At 32.1% G+C, this 12,641-nt stretch overlaps 1 protein-coding gene across 1 annotated transcript in view; it reads left to right on the top strand.

The window, feature by feature from the left end:
- The first annotated feature begins 549 nt into the window (after positions 1 to 549).
- The window catches only part of LOC111630240 (INO80 complex subunit C-like), a 62,504-nt gene continuing 50,412 nt past the window's right edge, over positions 550 to 12,641 (top strand). Inside the window, exons 1-2 of the mRNA XM_023374315.1 lie at positions 550 to 588; positions 9,783 to 9,891. Coding sequence (XP_023230083.1) covers positions 550 to 588; positions 9,783 to 9,891 — 148 coding nt within the window. The remainder of the gene's footprint in view (positions 589 to 9,782; positions 9,892 to 12,641) is intronic.

Raw genomic sequence — 12,641 nt, 5'->3', positions numbered from 1 at the left:
AAAAAATCTTAATATTTCAATATTGACCAAATTATCCAACATAATCGTGCAATCACGTGTTTTATCATATACAGATTGTTCATTAATCTGTTCGCTATTACAGCATCCACAGCAGCGAATGGATAGTTTCTATAAGCGAAATTTACTTTTTCGTGGAAGCCGCCATGTTAGTTTGTTGACTACTCAACGGTCTTTCAGGTCGTTGAGACCGTTGAGCTCAACGGTGAAACAGCGCTGACGTCACTAGTCTCAACGGAGAACTCAACGGTCCATTTAGAAACGTTGTTCTCTCACCGTTGAGTCAACTGTTGAATATAGAAACGTACGGTTAGTAAATACAGTATCGTTACGTCACGAAGAGTAGGAACCAATAGAAATTTTCGCAAAGTAAATTTCCACCGCTGGATGTCGCTTGTATCATTGCAGTTTCAGATGGACAGATTGAGTGGGATGTGTGTTTGTTATATTATTGGCTATAGTTAGAGAACATGAGAAATATATGACAAAATTTATTGATTTACGATGAAGTCAATGGTTCATTGAATAAGAATGGTTAAAAAGAAACGTAGTAATGTTCAGTCAAACGAGGTCAGTAGAATGAAACATGTTTTTATTGAATATACTGTACTGTACGTTGTATTTACAGTTTAGTAAGTGAATTTGATTGTTTCTGTCATACATCGGAGTTATAATATGATTATACCATATAAAATAATAATTATAAAATAGCTATGCCTATAATTGGAGTTTGGATATAATCCTGTTTTTCTCTGCTTACGCTAGATAGTATAATGCAAAAGGCAAATCAATATCCTCTTGGCGTAGATACCGAATGAGCAATTTAGTTGTGGTGCCTTTAAATTTTTCTCTCCTGTTTTTATATAAAATCATGACACTAGTAATCTAGCATGAATAAATGAAACATGACAGTCATAAATTAATGAACAGTATAGTGGTCTATATATATAGGGTTGCCATAATTGCCTAACATTGACACGGGATATTTATTTAAGTGCTAAATAAATAAAACATGAAAAAAAGTGGGTAGGTAATGGTTTATTTTACTCTGATAAAAAATCAATAAAGTTTAAACAATCTAATAAAATGAACACATAGAATAATAAAACAGATGCAAGGCTAATCCTTTTTAGCCCTGTCATATTTTAAAGTTGATTTTACTTTCTTAATTATATCATTTCCTTGTTTTGCATAATTATAAAATTGGGTGCAAGTCATTTTAAAAATTATAATGACAAATTAAAATTGCTTCAGTTGTTTCTACTGACAACCTGTTTCTTTCGTCCGACCATTGAGTTGACATTAGGGAAAATATTCTCTCCACATTTGCATTGTGGGCTAGAATGGCAAATACATATTCGCATAGCTTTATTAGACATGACTTCTGATCAATATGCTTTTATCTACAAAAAATTTGCCATTTCTCTTCCATACTCAATTTCATAGTTGCTTTGCAGTTTTGATTGGTATTATTTTTCTCTAAATAAATTTTTAGATATATAAACTAGTTGAATAGAACCTCAGTGTTGCCAATATCGATGTTTCTTACTTGTAAATATGCAATAGTATGTTCTGTTTCTTCTCATTCAGGAACTTGGTTGCGAGTCATCCAGTCGAATGCATTGAATTTTTGGAATGATTGTGACCATATCTCAATATATTCTACAGCAGTACCAAAGAAATCGATAGCCTTTCAAAAGTTTTTACTTTGCTGCTGCTTCCAGAATTAAGCTTTATGCGATTCAAATTTGTTTTGTTGTCATTCCAATAAAATTGGATTTTTTTTCTATCGATCATATTTTGTTTTGTCTCTTGTAATACAGGTTTTACTTCCAGGACTGTGATGTTTGATTTTTCTATTTTTTAAATTTGAGTTTCAAACGTATTGAGCTGGGAATGCAAGAAGATTCATTGGATTATTGCATTCATTGGATCATCAAAAAAATCTTTAATAACTTTTGATGGTCTCTCTTCATTAGCAAAAATATCTTTTAATGGTTGCTACAGTTTCAATATTCTTTCAACAGCAGGTAAAAGTGTTAACCACCTGGTCACAATGTAGGATAATAAGTTTTTGTGGGCAACACCAGCATATTCACAAAACTCTTTGAGTTTTTCAGTCCTCACAGTGTAAATGCTGAAGTATTTGAATATCTTGATGACTATTGATTCAACATTGACAGTCAAAACATCAGTGGCTATTGATAGTGTGTTGTGCAAAACGTGTGCTTGACAGCTTATTGCCTTCAATATCTCTTTCCAATTTAGAGTTCAGTCTAAAAAACATATTATTTCTTCCAGCTCAGTTTAGGCCTTCAAAGTTAGTGTTTGTATTATCTCTGCAAAAAGCAATAAGCTTATCCATGGGAATATTTAGATTTCTGAGAGATATTTTATAATACTCAGCAATTTTTTCAGAAAGTTCATTACATAAAGAAGCCAATTTTAGTAAATTGGATTGCTGTCCATCTTTTTCATTGAAGAATTGGATTACTAAGGGAAACATTTTTTCAGCATTATGGTTAATGGAATCTGTAGCTATTCCAAAAAACAACACTTCATTTAAATCTTTAACTCCTTGCACACTGTAAGAGGCGAGTATATATTTCACAATTTCTGTGGCCTTATTTCTGGCAGTAGTTTGTTTAGTGCAGGGGTTGCCAAAATGGTCGATATTGACCCCTAGGGGTCAATATAACATTATTGGGGGGTTGATTGAAAAATTGAAACTAAAAATCACAAATATAACTATACATATTATTATGTTTTTGAATATTGTTTCACTGAATTTAATAGTACAGCTACCCATCAACATGTAAAATGGCTGCGGGACAGACTGAAATTGCCAAGTTCTTACTTAATTAGTAAATGTCAAACGTTTGCAGCATTCGTAAGCTTGTGTCTGATTTGATGTACGCTGATGTTATTAGCCCCTTTACAGCTGTTTTTAAGTCACTGTTCTTTTATTTTAGTATTTCACATATATACCATGTACAATAAATGTAAAATTAAAAGAAATGCATTAAAATAGTAAGAGTTTTTTTACAAACTTTTTGGTGGGGGTTCGATGTGAGGTTTTGAAAAGTTGTAGGTGTTGATGATTAAAAAGTTTGGCGATCCTTGGTTTAGTGCAGGCATAGCCAACTTACAGCCCGTGGGCCAGCTCCGGCCTGTCTAATGAATTTATGTGGCCCACGATCAATCTTTCAATATTAACTACTCAAGTCTGAATAGTTCGATGAAAAATTCTGATGCCTAAAAAAATATAAAAAAAGACAAAAACTCACTGTATGTTTAGAGTTAACCCTCCATTACAAATCTCTTAAGTATGGTGTAGAATGTTGATAAAGCATGATAATGTGAATAATGTATCTGTAATCTCTATCTACAATTTAGTCTCTACAAGGTGACACCAGAATGAGATCTCACACCACCTCAAAATCTTCCTAGGGCAGCCTGTGATTCGGCCCATGGAAAAAATTTTCTTTCCAATTCGGCCTGGGGGCAAAAAGTGTTGTCCACCCCTGGTTTAGTGGCTACTTTTGAGTCAGCATACATCAATGCATTCAGTTTAGTAGTACAATCTAATGAGTTAAATGATTGGTGGTAATGTACTATTTTGTATGCTGTAGTCAGCTCAGCAGCTGTAATTAAAGCAATTAAAATTTCTTATTCTGAATCTTTCCTTATCATAAAACTACAAATATCTTTAGAAGTTAAAGCGGTCCTGATATTTGATTTATGAAGGTTTGTAGCAATATGTTGTTGGATGTCAGATTTTCTATCATGGTTATTGGCAATATGAGAATTACAAATAGAACACAGTGCTTCAAATTCAGTTTGACCTTTCTTTATAAATGACTAATTTTTGGTATATTCATCTTTAAAATGACACTTCCTCTTTGGCATCTTTTATTACAAGTATAAAAATGGTTTTACCTAAAAAAGACTTGATGTGCAGGAGCAAGCAATTATTTTATTACACACATGCGAAACAAATTAGCATTCACCATGCTCTAACAATTGAGACCGACTAAGAGATCCAGAGCACCAGCTGCCTCATTCAGAGTTTAGGGAGAAAATGGGACAAATAGTAATACAGGACTGAATGGTGACAGCCCCTTATATATGGGACATATGGCAACCCTATCTATATACATACATTATTATTATGCAGTTTTTAAGAGAACTATATCTTCAGTTAGGAGAGTTGCCAAAAAACGAAAGAAAGCATTTTTTTATACTATAAAATAGTCAAAATGTAAGGGATTTAATTTATGAATTGAATGAAGAGAATGGTAAGATTTTATCTTTTTCATTTTGATATAATGATTTCAGGTTCTCTCCAGACTGGTTGCTACTTTCACTATACATATTATATAGTGCAAGTAGTTTATTACCATGATAGAGAATGTTCTCTATCATGGTAATAAACTCTACAGTATTCACAAATCATACCTAAATTCAAAATTTCCAGCAAATAAACACAAATAAATACAGTATTTTGAAATAAAGAGAGTGCTTTTGACGTTACACTATCTGGAACCTGTTACCAGTGCTCTACNTGAGTATATATATATATATATATTAATATATATATTATAAATATAGGTCTATATATTTTTGATTAAATCTAAAGAAAAATCTAAAGAGTAAGCATTTCAAATACACTCTTTATGTTATAAGAATCGGTTGTTATTTTATTAATTGAGCTCATTGCTGAAAGTTTTGATGCTATAATTTGTTCATAAAAAAAAAGAATAAACAAGCAAATAAGGTTCTCATTCTAATAATATGGAAATATGAGAAATTCGACAAAAGATTAAGTTACCTTAAACTTTAAAATTAAAAACTTAAAATTTTAATTAAAATTAATCTGTTCATTTATTTTTATTTTTAAAAAGTTATTAAGTGTAAATCGTTTATCAAATGGTTTATTTTAAACTGTCTGTTTACTTATTTCTTTTTGTCATTAATAATGTTTTTCTTTCTTATTATTTGAACAATTTCTGAATGGTAAATTCTGTTTTTGGTTTAGTTTTCGGTTTAGAATTTGTATTATCTTATTCTGTATTCACTGCACATTATTTGCCCGAGCATATTAAATCTAGGCCTACATCACATATTTGTATTTTTTTATCACCTGTTACATATTTTTGAATTAAAATTTTTAAAACATGGTATTAATTTTACATAAAATTCAATAATTCAGTTTGATATTTGTTAGAATTATATAATTGCACTTTCAAAATGCCTAAAAAATGATTTAAATATANAAAAGTAGTAATAATTTTTTTTTAAAAAAGTAATAATTTCCAGTAGATATAAAGATCCAAAACTCCCGAACGGAGAAGGATGAAAAAAGCAAGATGTCGTATGGTCATCAAATCCAAATTTAAAAAAAATTATTACTTTTTAATTGGTTTGTTTCTATGTTTTAAGGAACTTTTTCCAGGACGGCCACATAGCCTAAAAAGAAAGGCCAGGTCATCTGAAGTTTTTACTAAGGAACATTTAAAAGAAATATGATGATCACCCAAGTTTTTGGAAACAACTACATCTTTTTTACTTTTTAAAGAAATATGTAAATTTTGGATAATTCAAAATTTAATAATTTGAAGTTGCAAATAATATGATGATGCAAGTTACAAATATGACATCGATAATAAAAGGCACACCACTGCCCTATCACCTATGCCACGGACCTCGACATATGAGCTGATCTCCAGGATGTTGGGGTCCGTGGCAAACTGATCAGACCGTCTCACTGGGTTGTGAACACCTTTGAAATCTGTAGGCTTTGGAAATTTACAAAGCCGGATTACATGCCAATTGTATTAACTCAAATGATGCCATCAATGTGTCTCATGCATGGAAGTACTGCTATGAAGAAACGGACAACACTTACACCAGCAATTAGTAACCACAACACCCCTTCCTCCTTTTTGTTTACATCTATGTTTTTGTTACTGCTATCATTCCATCTCCGTGGTAACTCACATACATAACAGTTTTTTCTACATGTGCCTGGAGTATTCCATATGTTTAAATCAACCTGTATGTGTGCTGTTCCATATTTTTAAAAAACATTTCATAATTTTGTTCTTTGCATTCACAAGTTCGATTCCCACTGGTTTTACAAACCTGAAGAAGACCAGAGCATAGTCAAAAACGTTTGTTTTCTATTAAAGGTGTCAGTACAAGTATACCTTGCTTTACCTCAGTAATTAGTTCCAGGAGATGTGACTTAAGTCGAAAAACGATGTAAGTCGAATTTACTTGTCACTAGGCTAAACCACAAATAACCATCACCAGTTCTGTATTTTATTGATAAATGCATTTTTAATAATATATGGCTAATAAGAATATATTTTAAGCTTACAAACAAATAAATTTTAGTTTTTAATATAGTACAGAAAACAAGTAATCTAAATTTACGAATTCATGAACGTACAGTACAATACTTGTAAATGTACATGTTTACAATTTGGTGATGTTTATAGTACATTGTGGACTTTTTATTTGTGAATGTGGTTTGCTCTAAGACATTATAAAATAAGGTGATTTTGTAAGGTTAAATAACAAATACAGTTATTAAAATTATCTTGCGACAGTAGAAAATAAACTAATTTATATTAAATTTACCAATATCGAGTTGCTCCGACAATGACACCAAATGGTAGATATTGAAGCTATGTGGAAAACATCAATACTGAGCACTTAAAGACTGCTAAATAAGAAGACAACATAAACACAGATGTTTTCATGTTTCGTTCTCTAGGATTTATGATGATTATATTAACATTTACTGTAAATGTACATGTTTTAATATGATTTTACGTGCTTTAACGCTTTTCTAGTGATATTATGACTTAATATTTGTGGCGGACAGACATAAAGTCGAATAAAATGACTTAAACTTGATTTTTATTTTTCCATATATTTTTTGACAAACAACGTATAATCGAGAACGACATAATTCAAGGTATACCTGTACTGGACTTTTAAGGTTTGAGAGTTAATATTTTGTCTCCTGAATTTTGAACTAATGAGAATTTCCTGAATCTGAATTTTGTTTTTTCCTTGACCACTCAGTTCTGTTGAGTTACAATTGAATGCTTTATTTTATAATAGTCAACTAAAAAGAATAAAGATATCTGTACCTAATAAACGACTTTTTTGAGGTCTCATTGATACATCATTTTCACTATCAGATTTTTTACATTCACTGGCAGGAACAAAGTTGTTATTCAAAATATCTTGCATATCATCTTCACCAACATCAGATTGGTCTTCTTCAATAAAAAAAAAACTTTCTTCTAGAAGACAGTTTTTTTTATTGAAGACAGTTTTTTTTTTCATTCAGATGACTGTATTCTGTATTGAATTATTTTCTGGTAATAATTGCTGTGAAAATATTTAGCACATGTGCACATCAAACTATATTAGGTGTACTACTACATCTAATATAGTTTTTTTCAGTCACTTCGCTTTAAAAAGAACTGTTTTCTTGCAGGTATAAATATTTTAAACAAAGGTAAACAGTAGGGTCAAAAATGACTGTTACTGGGAGTTTTAGATAAACAGGTGTATTTTTCCAAAAATAATGCTTATTCAGTCTTGATTCTTTTATTCTAAATAGAAACCAAAATTTTGTGAAAGTTCATAAAATTTGAAGCCCATCAATGGCCAAGTGGTCTTCATTCCTTGAACACGGGGAGTGTGGTCATGAGTTCAAGCCTCGCTCGGACAGGCTGGCCACATGGAGTTTTCTGGGTTTTCTCCACATCTGTAATGCCTAAATGGGCCAGTTTCCCTTAAAAAGATCTCCCGGAAGGCATCCCCCATAGGCAGATCATTCCAAGTGTTGCGTTGCCATAACTTAAACAACAAACAAACATAAAATTTGAAAATTCTACCGTAATAATTAAAAATTTCATAAAACATTAAACAGGTAAATGGGTGAGAAATAATCCCACTGGTGGTTCTAGTGTTAAACCTTTTGTTTGACTTTGGAACTTGAAGGAGAATGATATAATATTTTATACTTTGAAATGATGATGATGATCAAAATTTTGTTCATTTGTAGCATGGTGTAAGAATGCAGGTGATACCATTCCTATTGTTTGACTGTTGAAAACTTGTCAGGAATGTGATTGTACTTCACATGTTCACCACCAGGTGCAATCTTATCAGAAAGTCCATTTTGTATCATTGTTTACGATTTACTAGTGCATCATTTGACACTGTTTTTAGGAAATTCTTACAAAATTGTATCTTTTAAACGTGTGCATAATTTCAAAGGCAATTATTATCCAAAGAAACAAAAAGTAAATGTATTTGAGGCACCAAAAAAACAAAAATAGTAGCAGTAAAGTAGCCCAAAAATGTGGCAATTGTTTGGCTTATTACAAAAATATCAGGCTTTTAGATGTTTATATATGTGTATATAGTGCTTATATTTTTTATGCTCAATTGTAATCACTTCAAGCATCCAGATAAAAGGAGAGCCTCTCCTTCTCTCCTTTTACCCGGATGCTTGAAGCGATTAGAGGGACAAAGTACTAAAGATTCCTTCAAATTGTACTGTTGTTCCACAGAAAATTATCCCTTTGCTATGATATTGTAAACACCAACTATTAAAATTTCATAAGATTGCAATGCTGCCTCTTTAGTGCATAACTTTTTTGTCAATGAGTGTATTTGTGCAGGAATTTTATATTCACGTATACAACCAGACTGTATAATGCTGTTAATCTTCAATGATGATTTGATTAACTTTTTATGCACAAACTATCTGTATAGACTTTCTGTTAGATTAAATAAAATTTATTTTAAAATCTTGAAATTACGAGGTTAAGTTAAAAAGTAAGTTGCACTTGTACCAAAAATACAAGTATGAAACATAGGGGTCAATAATTTTTGCATGTGTGAATGTACAATCCCAGTGGTTTTTGACATAATCACAAAGTTTATTTAAACATCATTGTGTGGCATGAGTTTTTCTATACCTTCTAGGAAGTATTCCTGTCCAACATGTGATAACCATTCTTGTACTGTGTTTGTGATGTCTTCATCAAACTTGTATTGGCAGTTCAAATGGTCCTTTTTCATGAGGCCAAATGCATGGAAATTACAAGACTCAAGGTTTGAACTGTAGGGAATATGTTTCCCTACAGTCCATTTGAATTGTTCCGGTAGAGCCCAGGCCATACTGTGCTATGATACAGAGAGGTGGCTGCATCACATGGCAATAATCAGCATTTAAGGGGCAGCATTTTGAAGACTTCATTATACTGAGAAAATATATTGCATGGCCCTGGTAGAGCCTTCATGACACTTGCTGAATGAGGTGTGTCATTGTCATGCAAAAACTTTCTCACCATACATTTTCCTCAACTGGCATTGAATTTCAGCAAGGTTATACCTTTTTTGCTCATAAGAAACAAGTTTCTGCATGAACTTTCCAATTTGGATGCTATATCTAAATGATGTGACATCTTTCACAAATGAAAACTGATTAACCTCTGTAGTCACATCAGCAAATATTTATGCTGTGCCTTGTAGCCTGAAGTATTACCAGTGTTGCCACTATATTTCATCTAAATATTGTTTATTAACAAAAAGTTCATTCCAATTGCAACTTACTTTTTGACTCTCCCTTGTATATTGTAAGATTTAGTACCACACAAGTAAATTTATGCAACTGAATATTACAAATTTTCAGTTATTTAATTAATTAGTTACTTTTTTAAATATTAAAGCTGTCTGGAAAAGGTGCTACTGCTGGAAAAAGAACACGGATTTGGAAAAGCTTGAAACAGATTATAACTGCTGATCGTTTGCTACCTGTACCTGCACGTGATATTTCATGTAAGTAATAATTTTATAAAATATGTAAAACAGAAAGAATCATATAAATTTTGAGAAATGTAAAAAAAACATTACTGATAAATTCAATCAAATTTATTTATTCAGAAATATCTTCAGCATCATATTAAGGTGGAAAAGTATATATGTTACCGCTAAAGCTCGAAATCCGTTAATGTGTACATTACCTAGCTAATCTGCAGATTAACTAGGGTGATCCGTTAAAGCTGCGAAAATTGTTCAATTTCTCAAATTACCTAGGTAATTTGCAGAGTATCTAGGTAATCTGCACATAAACGGCTTCCGTATCGTNATCTTCAGGCATGTAACAGATGAAAATGTTAGTAAATATTAGTGATGTAACGAATATTCTATTACTATTCGGTATTCGGCCTATTTTTCACTATTCGACCGAATACCTAAAAACAGGAGTAAGAAATAACAAAAACACAGTAAATTAATCATTTTGGTATTTAGATTTAATGTTATTGGGTTAGTGTTGTTTGTTTATATTTATTTATAACTTTGTAATATTTGTAACATGCACAAAATAAAAAAGAAAATAATATTAGTCACATGTATTCACAATTTATAATTACAAAGATCAGTACACGTACACATCTATCGTTGCAGAATCCTCGCACATCTGAGGGTCTGACCCTGCCTATCCTTTTTAAATGCTCGTCTTTGCTCTTTCCTTTCTCTTTCCTCTATCTTTCTAGTCCACATATTCCTATGCATCATAATACGCGCTCACGATACTTTCGATTTGTCACTTTTCCGTCGTAGTTTTTCCATTTTATAATTACGTGACTCATAGCATGGTGATAACAGAGAAAAGAGACAGATAGGACGTCGGTATATGTCACAGTTATGATTTCACAGATTCGAGACAGCTTGGCAGCCCGAATGGTCCCAGGCTTTCGCCCGTGCACACTAAGTGACTTTCATTACAAGCATTTAGCTTTCCGAAGTCTATGACAACAATTGTTTGGCATTGACAGACGCGAATTTCGCGCCAATAAGCTGCTTCGACTTGTTCAATTATGTTATCAACTCAATTTCATATTTATTTTCACATTTTCTCTTCGTGGTCCTTCTCTGTTCTTCTTCCGTTATTTACATGTTTAGGTCATTTCATTGTTATCCACATTTGATATCATTATTTATCACATACTGCCATGACGCTCTTGTCTGTCTGCTACAACTGTCAAGAATTAACACGATTGGCGAAGCGTAGTGACAGCAGGCCAATAGAGAGCAGGATCCTTGCCATAATGCAGTTTGTGCGCTAATTTTCGTATGTGTGTTAATCAAGCTGAATAGTTTGGCCAAATATTCGGCTATTCAGCCATGCTCCTGGCCAAATATTCGGTATTCGGCCTGAGGCCGAATATACTATTCGTTGCAACACTAGTAAATGTTTCTTAATTTCAAGTGTGCTGGTATTGGTATGTTGTGTATATATGCATTTTAAGATTATTTTAAGAATAATTATAACTGTTTTGGAACCATTGCATTTGAATCATGAATAACAATATTCACTAGTTCCAAATTGGTTTAACCATTCTTAAAATAATTGAGGTGGTGTGTTAATGAGGCCTCTTTTATGTTGCTAACAGAATTGTGTGTTTGTTCTCAAAGTCTGTTTGATCAATTTTGATTAAACATTATCATTTTCCATTAATTACGATGAGGAATCCAAAAATGTAATAAAAAATAGGGGTCCATGTCTTCATTTTCGAGATATAATGTTGTAACACACACGTGCAACAAAGTGATATTGCATGAATTGTGTGACTTTGTCATGCAATGTACCATGGTCACCTGCGTGCCTTCTATGGGCTTATAGAATTGAGTTCATTCTCAAAATTTAATGAGATGATTTTGAAAACACTACCATTTTCCATTAATTGCAATGAGTAATCCAAAAATGTAAATGACTTTGTTTTTGATATACAGAGGTATTAAAGTAGCAATGTCCATGCTCTCTGATGTAACTGAGTACAACTAATGGAATTTAGGCCACAGGTTAAAAATAAAAACAGCATTGCGTACACCTAATGGAAAATATATGCAAAAAACGTACAAAACACAAGAACAAAGCAATCAATGGCAATTGCTTTGTTCTTGGATTGCCTCTCCATGTTGGCAAGTGCAAGGATCATCTCTCTGTGCAAGGATAGCCTCTTTTGTGACAGCAAGTGCAAAGTTTACCTGTCTGCATTTGTCAGGTAAAAGGATTGTTTCTTCTATGCCTAACAAGTGCAAGGATTGCTTCTTTCTTTCTGGCTCTGTCTCATTCTGTTGCAATATGACAAAGTTGTACGATGTCCTAGTCTTAATATATATATTGTATAATAGTGCTTCACTAATTTGGACTAATTGGGGGAAAGCATAGTCCAAATTAGTGAAAGTCTGGATTAGGTGGTTCTTCTTCAAATGCATATTATATGGTTGAAAAAGTTTAGTTTATTTAAGGACAAATTTTTTGTGCACTTCAAATGAATAAATAGTGGTTTAATAAACTTTTACAATGCAAAAGTATACAAACATCGCTAAACCCGATATATAATATAGCTAAACACCAACCGTATGCCGAAAATCTATCGGGCTAGTTTAAGGCTAATTACTAAATGAATTACGTAACCAATTTGGCTCTAGAGGTAAGCGTTAGGCGCCATCTCTTATTAACATTAATAATTATAAATAAATTAATTAATTTAAATAATTTAGAACCGCTGGGAGAAAAA

The sequence above is a fragment of the Centruroides sculpturatus genome, unplaced genomic scaffold (genome assembly GCF_000671375.1).
Source record: "Centruroides sculpturatus isolate CEXI.00-Female unplaced genomic scaffold, Cexi_2.0 scaffold553, whole genome shotgun sequence".
Lineage (NCBI taxonomy): Eukaryota > Metazoa > Arthropoda > Arachnida > Scorpiones > Buthidae > Centruroides > Centruroides sculpturatus.
The sequence above is the reverse complement of the archived record's forward strand: the minus strand, read 5'-3'. Positions and strand labels throughout refer to the sequence as shown.